Genomic DNA, 20,212 nt, shown 5'->3' with positions numbered 1-20,212 from the left:
GAGGGATCATCGCCATCCAAACATCTGATAGGCCCCTCAACTCAGGTGGGATCACTGCCCTCACATCATCAGTACAATATGGCACCCATTCAAACTAAAACAAATATTATATAATTTTTTATCAAAATAATAATCTAATTATATAATTATAATCTAAAATTGATTTTTAAACATTAAAATTCATACATGTGGCCAGCCTTCTGATCGATTAGCACCCTAATTTTTTCTAAATCATCAAGTAGCTCCTGATGATTTTTCCTATCAGTAGACCACTTATTCAAGGAAAAAAATTATTATACGTTGTATAAAATTATTAATATACAAAATCAGTTTTATAATTACCTCAGAAGTAGTGGAAATACGAATGTGTTCTTCACAACGGGACATAAAAAGGGCAATCGATACCATGCCCAAGACTGCAGCAGCATGAGACATCTGTCGATAGCATTACACCTGTAGTCAGTGGCTCCACACATCTCCCTGTACAGCAAATCCAAAACTGTCGAGCCCCAACTGAATGATCCAGCTAAACGAAAGTCGCTAAGATGTCGCAACCACATGCAGTGAACTAGGTTGCACGATTTGTCCGGCATCAGCAACCCTCCTATCAACTGTAGGATGCATGCCCGTGCATACATCTTAACTTCATCCTCAGAGGCGTCTGCGTTCAACTCCCAAAAATTGGCATCTAACCAATTTAACGGTATCCTACCTCCGATAAAACTTTCCGGGACACACCCTAGATTATCCCGGCACAAAGTAGTCCAGGAACCCTGCGAGATCCCTGATATCACATCTCCATCCACCGAAAGCCCTAGGTGCATAGCAACATCCTCAAGTGTAATCATGCACTCTCTGCACGGAAGATGGAATGTGTGGGCTCCGGCCTCCACCGCACTACTAAGGCAGAAATAAGGTCTGGTTCTATCTTACAGTGACCCTGATATCTACCTATATAACCAAATCCAACCTCTACTAAATACGGCAAGACACAGCTAGGTATCACTAACTTAAGATTCCTAATAAAATGATCTAATACACGGTCATTCTCCTAAAAAATAATAATTACACAAATTAATTCTTAATCTAATAATCATGCATTAAATAAATCAACAAATTATTACAAATAATTTAAATTAAATTAAAACGTTAAAATGTTACCGTATCAGCAAAGTGTCGAGATATATTATTTCCATCTAAGCGAAGTAGACCACCTTCCATTATATATCTGCAAAAAAAAATTATATTAGTAAAATAATAAATAAAGTAAAATGCTTAAATAAATTAAATACATACTATTAAAAATATTATAAAATATACCTTAAACAGAGAGAGTATTTGAGAGAATTTGAGAGAATATGGTATGATGAAAGTAATGGACGAGGGGTATTTATAAGGAAGGTTGGGGGTAATTAAAGGTATAGCGCACCCCCTGTACCACGCTATACCCCACGTGTCAAATAAACAACTATAATATGGAACAGCGGGCGCGCTATACCCACGTGTAAGCTATGTCAGCGTATAGCGCGGTACAGGGGGGCGCGCTATACCCCACGTGGTGCCAAATCAGCATATATCGCGGGACAGGGAGCGCACTATACTGCTACGGGTGTTAGATCGGGAAATATAATCTGACTGGTGTTAGATCGGTAAATATATCGATCACTGGTGATTTTTTGGTAAAAACTCCAGTTCTTTGGCTTCTGATTTCTGGGCTTCTGGTAGACGAAGCGGCTTTGGCGTGACACTCCGAGTTAACACACTTCACACGACGATTCTATAGATTATATATACATAGGTTTGTAGTATGTTCCTTTTTCGTGTCCCCAATTGACACTTTGATAACGGTTTGGGATGCATCTAAAATATAATCTATTAATATAATATTATAAATTAACATTGGTTATAATATTTTAAGTTAAAATAAAAAATATTATATTTTCTATAATAAATTATGTGAACTGTGTAATTATTCTGTGTAAAAATTAGATTAAGAGTAATATCATTTTAATTTAAAATTCCAGTGAAGTGGTTGTCTTAATGTATAAGAAAGTAATTTCCGATGATTTTTAAAAAAAAGTATCCTACTAAGTGTAATCCTAAAATTGATTTCATTTAAAATTTAAGACTGAACTGTGTAATTATTCTGTGTAAAAATAATTAGATTAAGAGTAATATCATTTTAATTTAAAATTACTTTGAAGTGATTGTCTTAAGGTATAAAAAAATCATTTTCGATAATTTTTTTAAAAATGTATCCTACTAAGTGTAATCCTAAAATTGATTTCATTTAAAATTTGAGAGTGAGAAAAAGATTATGTTATTTTAATTAAATTCATCAAGAAAATGTTGTTAGATTGGATCTAAGGTCTGGTCTTGATATCTTTAAATAATTGAACATGCATATTCTCATAAAAGGTTGGTAAAATAGTTAATTAATTATATTTATTTGATGTATGGATTTAAGTTTAGTCTTACTTTGTATGTATTTGAAAGGGATCTCAAATTAAATTATATTCAAAAGTATAAGGTTTATTGCAAAGACAACTAATCAATTAATTAGATACTGATTTATAGCATTGTGAGGATGTTAATCATTTCTCATGTGTAATTGACTCCCAAACTTAAATTTTTGGTAACACGTACCTTAAAATTGTTGTTTTTAATTAAAATTAATATTTTATTAAAATGAAGAATATATTTTTGGGTGCCCAATCACACCCTAATTAAATATTGATGGCGACTCTACGAACTGATTTTTATTATTTTTTAAAACTCGAGTCCCAAAATTATTCGAGGCGAACGTTTTTATAAAATATCTATTTTTTTAATCGACCCAGATTTTTAAAAAGGGTCATCTCAACATTTCTCTCTCCCTTATTCGATTGTTTGAATTTGAGCTATCTTAGTTGATACATTGGAATTCCTTTTTGTCTATCCTAAAGCTTGATTTATTTCTTTGATTGCTTTATGAATTGTGATCTTACTTTTGTTGGAATTAGGGTGCATGATAGTTAAATGATATATCTAGTATTTTTCTTTAAATTTTGATATCCCATGAGTTTGTTAATTGATATTTTTCTTGACTCGATACACATTATACATTTTTGTGAGATTTGAGCTTAGACGAGCATATTTTATTTTCATTCTTTCTCATTTGATTGATAGAGTGTGTCGAACTAATTTTGATATTCTAAAAGTTATAATTAAAAGCATATCGAGATTACATGTTTTGAACTTGATGCTTTAGTGTGATAGTGGCACTTAAGATTCACCCACTTTTTACCCAAAAATGTCTACCCCTACATTTTCATTGGTGAACCAATTTTGTATCTTTTTCCCTTTCTTTGTTTTACCCCATTATTAACCCAAGATATTTTATGTTTACACTCTTTTGTTACCTTTGTCAAGACAGAGATTGATTTGTTCCACGAACGAAAAAAGAAAAGAAAAAAAAGAAGAGAAGAAGAAACCTTCAAAAAATATTCTGGTTCGAACAATGATCGACAAAAAAAGATTTGAAAGAAAAAGTTGGTTATTTGATTTTTGTTACACTTCTTTGCATTTATTTACTTAGTTTATTTTGTGTATCAAACTTATATGTTTTGTTACTCTTTTCTTGGCACTTAAACCATATCTTTAGTCTTTTTCATATCTTAACCTAAGTCCTGTTACAACCTTTTAAAGACCCCTTGATTAATGCATTTTGTTCATCTTTAGTAGTGGAGACTTGATTTAATTACAAACTTATGGTAATGTCTTGATTGGTTCTGGCTTGAGCATTTTTCTTCTACCTGAAACACATTGAGCAATAATAAGTGAATCCTTGTGAGGTATTGAGTCTATTTTAATTGAAATTAATAAATTATTAGAATGCCATGTTTTGCTTAAACTTGTTCCTAGTTATGACTTTACTTTATTGTTTCTTGATTTCAACAATTGTTATGTTCTTGATTCATTTGGTTGTCTTGGATATATTGTGAGGGATGACAACTTGAGATTTTAATTGATTGATTTGAGGAATGCTTGAGGACAAACATTGAATAAGTGATGTGTAATTTGATGAGTGATTTATTTCGTTACCATTTTACAGTTAATTATTCCTTGTTGTCAATTTGATATTGCTGATTTAGGGCATTTTAATTCGTTTTCTATGCATGACTTTAATTTCCAGAAACAATGCTAAACAAGCGACGTTCTGTAATTTTTTATTTTCTGGAGTCAAGACTAGATTAGTGGGCATAACTTTGGGCATGATGATGTACGACGTTGTAGCTTCTTGAAGGTCCAGTCACCAACTTCCAGAAGGTCCAGTCACCAACTTCCAGAATTTCCAGTCAGTATTCTAGAATGATGGACGGATAGACTAGAATTAGTTTAAATTTGAATTAGAAATTATCATTTGTTTTTAGGATTTTATTTGAATACTTTTTGGGAATTATCTTTATTTATTTTACTTCGTTTTTAGGGTTTTAGAAAGTTATAAATACATTCTCAGACTAAGCTTGAAACATATCTCAGTTTCTAGCTTTGTTCTTGTTTTCTATTTTATAAAGTTTTTTTTCTTTTCTCTCATTTCGTTTTTATTTTCCAAGTTTTTATTTTTACTTTCTTTAAAATATGCTAAATATGATTTCTATCATGCTTAGTTAATTTCCCTATAAACCAAAAGCTTAAGCGATGACTCAATTCCAATTGTGAGAATTGAAAAACACATAATATCTTCGAGTTAAATTCTTAATTTTTTGCAAACTTAAATTGCCAATCGACATTTCCTATAAAAATATTTATGCTTTCAAATTCAAAAAGAACCCATTGATTTGATTATTGTTTCGATTTAAAGTTGGGAGAAAAAATCGGCTGGTAGCAAGTTCTAATTCTTGGGAACACACTTAGAGGCGGTCCGCTAAGGAGAATTGAGATCAGATTCAATTCTCATTGAGACAACATTGTCCGAGTTGGGCTTTTCCAAAACTTAAACTTGAATTGGTGTTGGCGACGATAGTCGTAGTTAGTCCAATTAAAGACTGAAATTTCAAGATTGATTTTGGATTGTCAGTTTATCAGAGAGAAAAACAAGTTACAAGGGATGTGCTTTGTAGATTGTAATTGACATTTAATCTAGAGTAAAAATCATATTCAATGATCAATCGGAATTGAGACAAAATGAGGTCTCAGATTGTTTTACTTGATTAAATTTCTTCTTAACTTTACTTTCGTTAAATTTCTTAGATTTAATTATTTTTTCATTCTTATTTACTTTCAACCAAAATCCCCAGTACTTTTTATCTTTCTCGCCAAAATCAAAATCAAAAACCTTCTAAATCAGAATTTCCAAAGTATCTGCGGATCAACTCTTCTTCTCTATATTATGCTATTCAATTATTTCTTTTTTAAGATTAAGGATAATTATTTGACAATTTACTATGTTTGTCAAATGTCTTTTAAGTTTTGACTAAATAATCATTTTGGCCATTATTCTTTTGGAGTATTTTTATCTTAACATTTCATTTTAAGGTAAAAGTGTCCATAATGTTTGACTAAATAGTTATTTTAACTTTTTTTTTATCATTTCGGCCTTAAAGTTTCAGTAAAGGGAAGAAGTTTTTATTTTATAGTGTTAAATGTTTGTTAGTTAATGATTTTCATCTATGAAGTGATATTTTTTCCTCAAAATAAAATAATGGGCGAAAATACTCAAAAGAAAATAATAGAAACAAAATGGACTATTTTATCAAATTCTAAGTATATCTTGATCATCGTACCATAAAAACTTAAGTGTCCAAATTATATATCTCGTTCAATTTAAGTGTTTAAAGTATTGTTAGCTTCTATTAGAGAGAGTATTGTAACTTTTAGTACTTTTTTCATTCAATGGTTTGTTATTAGATGTTGTTCTGCAGGCTAAGGGTTATCGTGTTATACCATTATATTTATATGATGATGTGTTGGCAATGTCTTGGTTTTTTCTTGAGTTAATTGTTAAATGAATGGCATTGGAGCAAACACGTTTTTTCTATGATTGCCTTCCATGTCAACAGTGAACTAGACATGGCAAATTTGACCCATACATGATTACTTGAACAAATTTATCTGACCCGTGATTCAATATAGATCCAAATATGATAACTCAAAATTGATCCAAAATTCAAAATAAAATAAATTGAATCGTAACCAACCCGAATTATTATTGAACCAAAATCAACTCCAACCGAAAGTAGCCCGAACCTAAGTCAACCCAAATCGAAAGCAACCCAAACCAAAACTTACCCGAACCGAAATTAACTTGAACCGAAAATAACTCAAACCGAAATCAACCCCCGAATTTAATTTACCCATATCCGATCCGATCCAAACTTTGATTCGATTTTAACCCGATAATTAAGTCTAAGTGAACGAATAATTTATTTATTTATTATTATCTATTTTTATTAATTAGATAAATAGTAGAATGATATATATTTTATACTCATTTTATATTATACAACTAATTAATCACCACCATTAGTAATAGTTTAATAGTTGAATATAATATTTCCTCAGTTAAAATATCATCTATATATCCGATAACTTCTAAATCATATTAAAACATTATTTGATATGAAGGAATATAAAATAAAAGTATTAAAAAAATCTAATATGTGATAATTTTAAATTAATTATTTAAACGGTTGACTATAATTAACTTTAAAAGAAAATAAATTTTGAACATAAGTGTCAAATAAAAAATTTTCATTCAAAACTGATATAACGATACAAATCAAATCAAATACCGATATATTGTCAGTGAAACTCAATTATTTTTGCGTGTCAAACTCAATTATATTAAAATAATTTGGAGAATTTTGTGTGTGTTAGAATGCAGATATAAAATAATAAAAAATTAAACTAAAAATAATATAAAAAATTCTAGGATTTGTATTTTTTTAATTTGGGATTGAAAAGTGGGAACAGGTAAAGTCTTTTAGTAAAATAATATAAAAATTTAAATTAATATATATATATATATATATATATATATATTATGTTTTTTTAAAATATGATAAATGATAATAATTAATTATAATAAAAGTAAAAAATTATAAAGAATTAATACTACAATCAATCCTAAAATTTATTAGGAATTATAAAGTTATATTCTAAATATTATAATTTGATTTTTTCAATTTTGAACCTTAAAGATTTATTGATTCAATTCATTTAAATTTTAAACTAAACTTCTAGCCCCAGATTTGGGATATGATAATATATAGTTTCATAAAATTCCTGAATTACAAGTAATGAATAGCAATATCGATGACTATGAAGACAAAGAGTGATGATGGTTGAAACAAATCGAAATCAACCCAAATTGACTTGAAAATCTAAAGGTTGACCCGAACCGAAACAAATCGACTCGTTACTAACTCGACTCGAAACTAACCGATCCAATATTAACCCGACCTGAAAACCAACTGATCCGATTTTGATTCAACCTAAAAATCGACCGATTCGATTTTGACACGACCCGATACCTGACCCTAATTAAATTTCAATAGATCCGAACTAAACCCGAACCTGATCTAACCCGACCAGACCCAAACCTAAACCGAATACAATCCTAACTCGAAATGACCCGACTCGACCCTGATCCGAATGACCCGATTGCCACCTCTAAAGTCAACTATGTATTTTTAAGGGTAAACTACATTGATGGCCACTCAACTATGATAAAAAATCATTTTGACCACCGATGTTTCAATTTGACCAAACAGACCATCCAACTAACTAAATGATTCAATCAAGCCAAATCGAATGATGACACATGTCATTATTTTAATTTATTAAAATGAGGACCAAATTGAAAGAATATATAAGTAACATGGACCGATTGTGTAATTATACCAAAATGTTTTTAACTGCCACGTCACTTGTTTCGTTAACTGTTAACGACGAGTGGCTTGATTGAATCATTCAGATAGTTGGATAGTCTGTTTGATCAAATTGAAACATCGGCGGTCAAAATGATTTTTGACCATAGTTGAGTGGTCACCCGTGTAGCTTACCCTATTTTTAACATTATTATTCATTCTGCTACATCCTTAGAACACATTTATTACTGTTTGAAGGTCTTGTCAAAAGTCAAACTACGTATTTTGTAATTACATGAAATTTCAGTTGGCATGATCACATGAATAAAACATGAAATTTAGTGTTGGATTAAGGTAAATAGGATAACTTCAGAATAAGTTAATCCCTTGCATTCAAAAACACCCTAATGCATGCATGCTCTCAGATGCTCGGTCAGGATTCTGTTAAATATTAGTTCATAAATGAGTTCAGTTGGAGAAAATCCAAAATAGATTATGTGTTCTAGCGTCAATTTATATCAGCTTTTGCTTTCTTTTATTGTAGATGAAGATGTTCCCTTTGAAGTAATTGTCTAGATAGGAGTGATTTCCATACTCGAGAAAAAGGGGGGGGGGGGAAACCAATTTCTACCACGATTTTTTTAAATTGTTTTAAGGTTTAATCCTTCATTTTCATTAAAATTTGTAGCTTAAACTTTATATATATGATAGCATTCTCTGTTCCCCCCTTACAAAATAATAGTATTTATTTGCGTTTCTGATTGATTGAAAGTTCAAGTTGAGAATTACAGGTGTATCCAAAGTCATGGAGTGCAGTTTACATGGCAGTCGATAATGTGGGGATGTGGAACGTAAGGTCGGAGAACTGGAGCCGGCAGTACCTAGGCCAACAATTCTATCTCCGTGTATTCTCCGCCGCAAATACGTGGAGGGACGAATATCCGATCCCGATGAATGCTCTTCTATGCGGTCGGGCGACACTGAGACATACACCACCAAACGGAAATCAGTAACAGAGTCACTCCACTGTCGTCAAAATGCATAATCTGTATACTATACTGTTAACGTTGCTGCAACAATTGCCAAAGACTTTTGCTCTACCTTCACTGTTTACTTTGGTCCACTAAATTCAGTAAAATTCGACCTAGTTTAAAATATCAATTAATTTGTAAATTTTAAATTATAATTCGAGTTAAATCCCTTTAATTTAGATTGTTCGAATAATTTATGTAATACATACTGATATAATTGAAGAAAACAGAACTCTATTGGCCGAAAAATAGATGAACAAATGTCCCGTTATGTGTTAATCTACAAGGTCGACTATATTATAATTTTAATATTGCAAATAGTTAATTCCACACAACATCTTCAAACTATTATATAGATTCTAAATGTGTCTCTAAAATTTAAAATATTAAAATTTAATTTTAAAACATCAATATTGTGTCAATTAGATCATTCACCACCTTTGTCAATTTTTTTTTGTTACAAAGAGAAAGGAGAAGAACTAGGCAATGGTGAACCCTTTAGGATACATAACACCCCTCATGTCGGCATCTAAGAAGGAGTAAACCTCTCTCGGAGGCGACTCATAGATGACAAGTTCCTCAGTGAGGCTACAGCCCATTTTCGATAAGACATGGGCACAAAAGTTTCCTTTCCGACACGTGTGGTGAAGTGTCACATACCAATTGCGAGCAAGAATGCTCCTAATGTCCTTTATCACTGATCCCAGTGGGTGAATCCAAGTATGGCCGATTTCAATTAGTTGGAGAGTAGCTGTAGCATCAACTTCACAATACACATTGTTAAATCCATAATTCCAAGCCATCATAAGACCCGTTCGCAAGGCGAAGAATTCCGCTGTCACACTAGAGCATTCCCCTAGGTGTTCTGCAAAACCCACGATCCATTCCCCGCTTTCGCTTCGAAGTAAACCACCTGCTCCCACAATCCCCGGATTACCTTGGCTAGCACCATCCGTGTTGAGCTTGACTCTTCCATGCAAAGGAGGATGCCACTTCACCAATTTCTCACAACGCGAACTGCAAGTAGGTTTTTTGAAAGTTTGAATGTGTTCCATTGATGCGAGAGCAATGCGACGCCAAAGAGCTTCTTCAACGTAGGTGTAGTCATCTTTCTCGAAGATTCTCCTACACCTTTCAGTCCAAAGTTTCCAAAGAATGCAAGCGAAGAGAGTAATAGATTCCTGATTATTTCTAGACAAATCCAAATTTTCCGATATCCAACTCTGAACATCATTATCCCAAGAGTAAACTCCCCTCGATCCCACGATATAGCGATTCCACATATTGCAAGCAATGGGACATTCTCTTAAGACATGCTTCAAATCTTCGACTGGGTATCCACAAGCAACAAATTCAGCGGAACCTGTTACTCCCCATGACGCCAATCTGTCATTGGTTAGAACACGATCTCTCCAAACCAGCCAAATGAAGAATTTCCATTTAGCAATCACGGGTAATTTCCAAATTCAAGAAAGATTAATCGCTTCCGCTTCAGTATCTTCGATAACAAGAGCTTCATATGCCGAACGAGTTGTGAATTTACCATCAGCTGTATGCTGCCAAGAATAACCATCATGAATTTACCACCTTTGTCAATTTAAGAATATATCTTTGTTCATATATGTATGTATAACATATTTAAAACGCGTCAGTCAAATTATAAATATATATATTTATACTACAGGAGTATATGGCACGTTAAAAAATAAAAAGCAAACAATATTACTAAAATCTTAATATTTTAATACATTAACTCAAGTCTTGTCTGTTGGATTACCATTGCATGCTTGTGTTAGGAAATAAACCCAGTACGAGTAATTTTTCTATAACCAGATTAGTGAGAATGCGAAATAAAAGCGGAAAAATAATACCCGAAATTGATAACGGAGTTCAGCCAATTGTGCTTACGTCTCCGGGCTGCTGCAGATCTTTTACTAAGAGAAAATTTACAGGTGTTTACACAACACACTTGAGAGAGAACTAGAAGATTTTGGGATGATTTTGAAGCTAAATGAGCTAGGGTATTTATAGTTGAAACTTAGGGACTAAACTTTGTAAATACCCTAAAGTTCAATGACTCAATTTTATAATTATCCGTATTATAAAATAATAAAAAATTTAACCCCCTATTATTATTATTTTCAAGCAGCTGCCGGCTGCTAATAATTTTACAGCCCATGTGCTGCTTTGACCAACAGCTTGTCCCTGATGTCAGATCCTCTTCGGCAGCTTCACATGACGGTCTTCTTCCCGACAATGTTATCGTTGCCGTTAAAGGTATCGAATTGTCGAAAACCGGGCCGAGCGTAGTTTCTCGAGTTGTTGAAATCATAAAAAAAAATCCTAAAACCAACAATCAGTTGGTCTAGTGGGATGAGGCATCAAGTCCCTTAAGCAAGGTCAGGGGTTCAAATCCTGACGTTTGCGAATGGAACAAACTGGGTTGGAAGAGCCGCCCTCGCCTCTGTAGTACCCGATATAGATTAGTCGGTCAATGAATCAGATATCAGTGATTAATAAAAAAAAAATCCTAAAAGAAATGTGATCCTAAAGATTGAGAGAGCAAAGCAGGAGATTAGATTCGATTATGTATTTTTTTTAAATAAAAATATTTATTTAATTTTTTTTTGTAGAACCAAAGCACAAGTTGCTCACTTTCTCTCCTCGCCATTCATTGACATATATAATGACAAGCTCCTTATACAATAGAAGTTTTCTTAATAGAATAAAATTAATCATGTATCAACTAGTTGACACCGATAACATAATTTAATTTAATCATTTTTCGCAAAATATATTTGTGAATCGGTAAACTAGAAGAAATATTTGATTAGTTTCAGAATATTATATTTATTCATAAGTATAAATTTTAAAATTAAAAAGATAAATATGTTTTATGTACTAGTTTATTAAAAGAAGTAGAATTGCCCGTCAAGCTCAGTTGATAGAGCGCAAGTCTCTTAATCTTGTGGTCGTGGGATTGAGTCCCACGGCGGGCAATTCATAATTCTGACTGCCGAAGGTCTTCCACGGAAGCTGCTCTCAACCTGACATTGGGAGCAGCCTACTACCTTACCTCTCCTCACCCCATTACATATGAGAATAAAGTCAGCTAATTTTATTAAAAGAAGTAAGGACTTATCAATAATTTTTACAATAGTATGAAATTTACTTAGACATATGTATTGATGTCAACACATTATGGTGATTTTTAATTATATTTAGATACAAAATTCTTAAGTTTAGACTAGAGATAATAGATGGATATAATTTCGTGGATTTGGTACCGTACCCGCTCTAATCGGGACAGTGATAGATATAAATTTACAGGATAATGGACGGGTGTAAATGTAAAAAATCATACTCACATTAATTTTTATTTTATTTTTACGGAATCTTATATATCATTAAATAAAAAAAATCATTTTTTTCAAAATATTAGATTTATTCCGAAATTATATTTTTTTCACGGATTATTTAGGTAATCATAAATTACCAATAGTACAAGTTAATGATTGAAAAGGGAGACAAAGTTATTAATCTTAAAAGACTAAAAATGAAGTTGAATCATGTAATTACTAAAATAACAATTCAATTCAAGCTGGATAAATTGAAGTAGCAGCACACAAAGGTTGAAAAGCTTTATTTTGTATTTTTAGAAATAAATAAATAGATAATTATATTAAAATTATAAATTGAGTTAGATGAGGTGATGTACGATAATTTAATATAATGTTAAAGAAATACGTTATCGAAAATATTAATATTTGTTAACAATTTAAATAGAGCTCTACAAAAAATGTTAATTTCGTTACCTAAAATGAATATTTCAGATATTAACGTTTTTGGTAGAAAAAAATAATATTTTAGATAGTGTCCGTTATTAATATTCTGGTAAAAAAAATAACATTTTAAATAGTATTCTACTGAAAATATTAAAAAAATATTAATATTTCTAATAACGTCTTTTATTAACCTTATATTAAAACATCCATAGATGAGCTCAATCTAGATCAAATATTCGTAAAGTAAAAATTATTCGTTCAGGCGCAAACCTAAGCCAAATTATAAATTATATTTTATGTTATTTTATACAATATACTCGTCGACGTCGTAATGATACCAGGCAAATCCCACGCGTCTTAATCTATAAAAATAATATCAAATATGGTTTTTTAATAATGTTTTACATTTTAAGTTTGAATTTTCTAAATACAACATAAGGATTTTTAATATTTTATTCTTTTTTAGATCTATTATTTATAAATATTTAATTTATTTTTTGAATTGTATTTAACAGTAATAAATTATGTTTGAAACTATACTAGACTATAGTATTCATATTTATATTTGTTTTGTAATTATATGATTGTATATAAAATTGGGGACATTAATTAATTATTGCATCACTGTCAAAACGCGGTCTCCAAACGGCAAAGCCGACAAATTTACAGGGAATGAAGGATTAGTTTATACCACGAGAGTGTGTTTAGACAACATCAACATTTGAAAATGTGGATCGATCGTCATTTCATCCCTTATTTTAATAAAAACTTTGATTACTAATTTGTAATTATTACAATAATCAATTTTTTAATATTTTCCTGCTAATTGCCTAAGCGAGAAAAAAAACAAAAAGTCCATAGTTTTTTTTTTTAATTTTACTAGACGTGTGTGCACCCGGTGACTTTACGTTTCCAGCTATCTTCTTCCCCTTTATCGACCCAGTAATCATTTTCTCAATCAAACTAATACTAGAATTCTTATGAAATTTGAATTTCATGCTAATGATCAACCATTATATTTATAGTTAAAGCTAAATTGCATAACCAATAGTATTGGTCTTGTTTTCCAACTTACGATTTGTCTTGGTGACCCCACAATCCGTGTCCCTGTGTCATGGGCGAGCTTTGAACAAATTTATCACCACCGACATTGAGACCCAGTAAGCTGCTGTTCATAGAAATAGAAATAGATGAGGTAAGGGTTTAGGGATTTGGGATTTGCATTTCCTCTGCATTGCTGTGATGTATTTTTCCTGGGATTTTGGGATCTGGGTTTTATTTTTCAAGTGATTTTTGAGCTGGGTTTTATAAGTTGAGCTACTAAGAAGTGGCGGAGCCATGTCATCAACGGTTGGTTATGGGGAGTTTTCTGAGCTTTGAAGCAAGAGTAGTTTGTTAGGTGAAGTTTGTTGATTGGAATAAGAGTTGTGGGGTTTGGGATTTTCAACTTAATTGCCGTCAAATTGTTCGAATTATTGTTTTGGATGAATCATGTGAAGTTTTCGTTTGAGGAATTTTCTTTCTTTAATGAGATTGTGTATGCTGGTATATGTGAATTTATAGGTATTCTTAGTGTTCCATCAATTTGTTCTGGTGACTGAATTGATGGCAACCCCATCACCACCCCCACAATCTTCTTCTCCTCCTCCGGCGGTGTCGCCACCACCTTCTGCCACCAGTCCACCACCACTTATTCCACCGACTAGTTCTAATCCAACACCCTCTCAACCTCAATCTCCACCTCCAGATGTTTCCAGCGCTCCACCTCCACTCCCCTCATCATCTCCTCCGCCTTCGGTGGCCCCCGTATCATCCCCTCCTCCTCCAGCTGTTCCATCCACTTCCCCTCCTCCCAGTTCCACCTCTCCACCGCCGCCAGCTCCACCACCACCACAATCAATCCCACCACTCAGTCCTCCACCGTCTGCACCCAGGCCATCACCACCACCACCACGAAATTCATCGCCACCTCCACCACCACAAAATTCCTCGCCACCTCCATTTTCACCTCCACCACCACAAAATTCCTCACCACCTCCATCTTCGCCTCCACCAGCACCAACTACCCAACCACCTGTTACTTCACCACCACCGCCGCCGCGGCCCCCTCCATCATCACCACCTATTAATTCACCGCCGCCATCACAACCTCCCCTTTCAACTCCGCCATCACCACCAGCAGTACCACCAAATTCGCCACCACCATCTCCACCAGCAGTACCACCAAATTCGCCACCACCATCTCCACCAGCAGTACCACCAAATTCGCCACCACCACCACGAACTCCACCAAATTCCCCTCCCCCTCCCCCTCCATCTCCAATATCTCCTTCTCCAACACCTCCTCCCTCTAGGCTTACACCACCCAGTTCTCAACCATCACCTTATCCCTCGAATTCTACTTCAGGCTTATCTCCACCAGCACCTATATCAAGACCATCACCTCCTCCATCTCGAGTTTTGACGCCGCCTCCAACTGTAAATGCTTCCGGTCCAAGTGCACCAGAAAGTTCAGGCTCCCCTAGTGGTGGCATTGGCGTAGGAGGTACAGTTGCTATAGGAGTAGCTGTAGGTATCATAATGCTTGGCCTTATAGGGCTGACTGTATGGTGGTGCTTGAGGAAACAGAGGAAAAATAGCCATACTCGACTTACTGGTGATTATGTAATGCCATCCCCACTAGGCTCTTCCCCAAGATCAGGTAGCTTTTACTTATTGCTGCATATTTGTTTATTCAGTTCGCTTAAGTTATTGTTGATAATTTTGGATTTACATGTAACTGGAGCTCATGTTTTGATCAACGTTATATGCTTATAGATTCATCCTATACAAAGACTCAGTCTTCAGCTCCTCTTATTGGAACTAGTTCCGGAAGTGATTATGTGCATTCACCACCGATGATAGCAGAACCTGGCGGTTTAGGCAATTCGAAGTCATTGTTTACATATGAAGAATTAACTGAAGCTACAAATGGTTTTTCAGACCATAATCTTTTGGGTGAAGGTGGATTTGGGGCTGTTTATAAAGGGTGCTTACCAGATGGAAGAGAGGTGGCTGTAAAGCAGCTAAAGATCGGTGGGGGACAGGGTGAACGAGAATTTAAAGCGGAGGTTGCAATTATTAGTCGTATACACCATCGCCATTTGGTTTCACTTGTCGGTTACTGCATCTCTGAGAATCGGAGACTTCTCATATATGATTATGTCCCTAATAATACCCTTTATTTCCATCTTCATAGTAAGGCCATAAATGAGCTTTGATTTGAAGAATTGACTCACTGGATTGGACTGCTAGTCTGATATGTGTTACACCTGGATTTTGACAGGAGAAGGTATGCCTGTTCTGGATTGGGCAAAGCGTGTTAAAATTGCAGCTGGTGCAGCTCGTGGGATAGCTTATCTCCATGAAGACTGTAAGTATCGCAATCCGGATATCAGTGGCCATGGAATAAACACTTCGATACTCTAACCTGCCAAAATGCATAAAAACTGGAAGTTTTAGTTGTGCACAATTGCGTCATTTACCGACTAATGTCTGTTTTCCTAGTGAAATCTATCAAAAATTTTGCGAGGAAAAAAATTTTGCGAGGAAATGCATTCTGATAACTTGACGTTTTTATGCTTGTTTGGCCACAAATCAGAACTTATGACACACAGTGAGACCAAACGTTTTTATCACACAGAAAGAAAGCATTCAACTCCTGTACTATAGGCTTAAAAGCAAATTTAGTCATTGTCGTGTTTTAAACAATGTTGATTTTTGGTTTTCTTCTTCTTCCATATCAAAATGACAAGCTTGCTTTTTTTAACCTTCACGTTTATCGCCTTTTTAAATTTTACTTTGCTTTAAAAGTTAATGTAGAGGGATTAAATTGCTCATTTTTATGGTATATGAAACAATTTACTCCAGTCTATAGTACAGAACCTACCAAGTAGTTTGACCAAAAGAAAAAGGAAAAGGGAAGGATTTCTATTATTCCTTAGCTTTTTCCAAGCTAGAAGTTAACCATGTGGCAAATTCATTGCCGCTGTTATTTTTCTTTTATGTAGATGATATATTGTTTAAGCATAGTTTAGAAAAAAGTATCATTCATCCATCCTTCATTATTTTAATAAATTTACCCTCTTCAGGCGATCCTCGTATTATTCATAGGGATATCAAGTCGTCAAACATCCTTTTGGACGACAACTTCGAAGCTCGGGTAATGAATGGTTCTCTATTCCCTGTGTCATCTCAAACAACATTCAACTGTTGTTCCCTTAATGAGAGTCTCCCGGTTTCTATTTTCTAATCAATGTTACAGGTTTCGGACTTTGGACTTGCCAAGTTAGCTCTGGATGCAAATACACATGTAACAACACGTGTTATGGGAACTTTTGGGTAGGTTTTGTTTTTTTTCACTGAAGGCTCATAAGTTATCGACCATATATCGACGATATTTACATTGGTTGTTCAGATACATGGCCCCTGAATATGCATCAAGTGGTAAATTGACTGAAAAGTCTGACGTATTTTCTTTCGGAGTTGTGCTTTTGGAGCTAATTACTGGACGGAAGCCTGTTGATGCATCTCAACCTCTTGGCGATGAAAGTCTAGTTGAATGGGTAAGTTATTGATTTAACCAATCATTAATGTCATGTTCCAATTTCTATGAATCAAACTATATTTTGGAAATGGTTGTTACTTCTCTAGTAACACCTTAAGGAAAATATTGATGTATCTAGACATGCATGCATGTGACAGACCTGAGACCAAGGAAAATATGAAAGACATCTGAGAATGGATGCTGAAGGAATAACTGAAACTTTGCTCACGAAATTCCTCTTTATACTTCAGGCCCGACCTTTACTGAGTCATGCACTGGATAGCGAGGAGTTCGACGGTTTAGCGGATCCAAAGCTTGGTGGAAACTACGTTGAAAGTGAAATGTTTCGGATGATTGAGGCTGCCACAGCTTGCGTGCGGCATTCAGGTGCAAAACGACCACGGATGGGACAGGTAGTAAAAGTTTCTTTTAGCATCGTTTTTGTCTTGTTTCCCATATAACAAGTCTGCTTATCAGAACCATATGGAGTTGGCGTCGTTGTCACCGTGACACCTTTCTTACGTGAGTTATTTTCCTCAGGTTGTGAGAGCATTTGAAAGTTTGGCCACCTCGGATCTGACCAACGGAATGAAAGTGGGTGAAAGCGAGGTATTTAACTCCGCACAGCAATCCGAAGAAATCAGATGGTTTCGGAGGATGGCTTTCGGCAGTCAAATTACAGTACAGACTACTTTAGTGAAAATGGCAACAGCAGGGGTAGCTGAAGAAGAACATGATAAAAGCACGTATAGACCAGAGCGGGGCCTGAGCAAGGCGGAGCTGCATGGATGCGAATTCAAATCAGTATAGCTGCCGGAGGTTTGGATTTTAGGTGGAAAGATGCTAAATTGGCCTTGGACAACACCTTGACGTGGAGACAGTTTTAGACCCTCCAAATATTGTAAGATGTAACTGGGTTGCGTAGTTTCCATAAAAATATCATTTTATGTATTATTATTATAATTGTCCCCATTCAGCCATTTAACTGCGATTCTTTGTGTTTGGAATAGTTGGTGCCAATTTTGTTAGAACCGAATTTTGTATGATTGGGCACGGATCCTTATAAAGTTATGTATTTGCGGCGTTGGTACTTTGCTTTGTCTTTTTCCCCATTTGTCAATATTTATATATGATTTGTTTCTTTGGATTTTCATTTAATCTAATTTGATCTTGATTTTATTTTAATTTGTCTAATGTTTTAATTTGAGTATTAACTTTAAAATCTTTTATTTTAGTCATATTTTAGATTTGTAGATCAAATCTTCTACATTTTATAATTAATCAATTTGATAGTGTCATATCTTGGCCTATGCATGAAGGGCACTCGCCCAGAGCTCAGAATTTTCATAATGTACTATAGGGGCCCTAATTATTTAAAATATTTATTACTATAGTTTCAACTTTTTCTTAATATTTATTATTATGGGATTATTTTTTAATATTTATTATTAGAGGTCTATTTTTATAATTTATTTTTTCTAATATTTGTATAAGTGTTTAACTTTTTGCCAATATTTTTTTTCTAATATTTGTTATTAAAGGTTTAATTTTTTGCCAATATTTTTTTTCTAATATTTGTTATTAAAAGTTTAATTTTTTCAATACTTAATATCAGGGGTCCAAATGTTTTAATATTTTTTATTATGGGCATACTTTTAAAATTTAATTTTTTTTCTAATATTTATTTGTTGTTATGTATCTAATTTTTTGAATACTTTTTATTGGAGGTTAAGTTTTTAGTATTTATTATTATGAATATACTCTTAAAATTTACTTTTTTTAATATTTGTTACGAGGGACTTATTTTTTTTCAATGCTTATTATTATGAAGCTACCCTTAAAAATTTTTTTTCAACACTTATTATTATGAATAATTACTTAAACGTAACCACAAAAATGATTGTTATGCAGTAGTAGCGACATTGTCAAAAACTGCGATATCAACAATTGTTATGTCCACAATTGTATATGTTATTAAAAATCCACAATCACAATACTTGTAGTGACCACAATATCATTTTATATATTCACAATAATGATAAACACAACGCGATCGAAAACACAAATATAAATTGTTGATTAGGGTCTAACTTTTTAGTTCATCCAAGACCACCAAAATCTAAAAAACAGGCCTACAATCTGATCACCAAGATTAACTTTAATTCTTAATTTTTAATTAGGTCCTAATTTCAATTTAATGTAATAAATTTATTTATCCAATCAAATTGTGACAAATGTCACAATCTTATGATTGTAATTTTGATATTAATTTTTTTTAATGATTTCATATATATAATCATTAAAAAATAAATACGAAAACAATAAATTTAATTTAAAAACATGAGAATCTTAAACCAATTATAAATAAACTACTAGATTTATTTTATTAAATCAAGAGATGCTCATGGAACTCATGCTCCATTTCTCTCTCATTTTTCATCTCCATTTGTATTTTTGTGAGTAAAGGATACTATGCGATAGCAGTGAATGACAACTCAATGTTCAAACAATTTCATATAAATAACAATTAAAGGGAATAGGATTCTTTTATGTCGCTGGTTAAAGAAATAAATTTGGTATTTCAAACAAGTAAAGAATTTCTTGAGAAACAATGAAAGAACAAAATAAACAATATATTAAGTACTTAAATGTATGAGAAAATATCCCCGTAAATCTAAAGATTTTGTATAATTTTTTTATTCTATTAATATAAAATATATATAATTTTAGAAATACTCAAATAGAATATTAGATATGAACATAATCCAGGTATTAAAATATTAATCATATAAATATTATTAAATTTTAAAATTCAATTTGAACATTTCATTTTAATTTATTTTTTAATGATTATATATGAAATCATTAAAAAATAATTTAATACTCAAATTATAATATATATATATTATATTATAATTAATGATAATATATATATATATTATAGTTAATATTCAAATTATA

The 20,212-nt window shown here is 32.9% G+C and overlaps 1 protein-coding gene across 4 annotated transcripts; it reads left to right on the top strand.

Annotated features, from left to right (window-relative positions):
• The first annotated feature begins 13,936 nt into the window (after positions 1 to 13,936).
• Positions 13,937 to 18,225, top strand: LOC120122001 (proline-rich receptor-like protein kinase PERK9). 4 transcript variants are annotated; one of them, XM_039141263.1, is made up of 8 exons: positions 13,937 to 15,367; positions 15,484 to 15,903; positions 15,995 to 16,081; positions 16,800 to 16,867; positions 16,970 to 17,046; positions 17,123 to 17,270; positions 17,503 to 17,664; positions 17,792 to 18,225. In XM_039141263.1, exons 1-8 carry the CDS (start codon positions 14,272 to 14,274, stop codon positions 18,059 to 18,061), a joined length of 2,328 nt encoding a protein of 775 aa, XP_038997194.1. In that variant the 5' UTR covers positions 13,937 to 14,271; the 3' UTR covers positions 18,062 to 18,225. The 4 variants fall into 4 exon arrangements, with proteins under 4 accessions (XP_038997194.1, XP_038997193.1, XP_038997192.1 ...); XM_039141262.1 differs by having other exon boundaries at positions 13,938 to 15,367; positions 15,995 to 16,078; positions 16,797 to 16,867; XM_039141261.1 differs by having other exon boundaries at positions 13,944 to 15,367; positions 15,992 to 16,081; positions 17,792 to 18,216.
• The last annotated feature ends 1,987 nt before the right edge of the window (positions 18,226 to 20,212 follow it).

The sequence above is a fragment of the Hibiscus syriacus genome, unplaced genomic scaffold (genome assembly GCF_006381635.1).
Source record: "Hibiscus syriacus cultivar Baekdansim isolate YM2019G1 unplaced genomic scaffold, ASM638163v2 tig00110384_pilon, whole genome shotgun sequence".
NCBI classification, from domain to species: Eukaryota; Viridiplantae; Streptophyta; class Magnoliopsida; order Malvales; family Malvaceae; genus Hibiscus; species Hibiscus syriacus.
Note: the sequence above shows the minus strand (reverse complement) of the source record. Positions and strands in the feature narration are given on the sequence as shown.

Bases quoted from the DNA above. Each gene is read 5' to 3' on its own strand.
- LOC120122001 (XM_039141261.1), top strand. From the start codon at position 14,272: ATGGCAACCCCATCACCACCCCCACAATCTTCTTCTCCTCCTCCGGCG. The intron at 16,082-16,799 runs AGTATCGCAATC...CCTCTTCAGGCG, and splicing joins TTATCTCCATGAAGACTGTA to ATCCTCGTATTATTCATAGG. The intron at 17,271-17,502 runs GTAAGTTATTGA...TTTATACTTCAG, and splicing joins ATGAAAGTCTAGTTGAATGG to GCCCGACCTTTACTGAGTCA.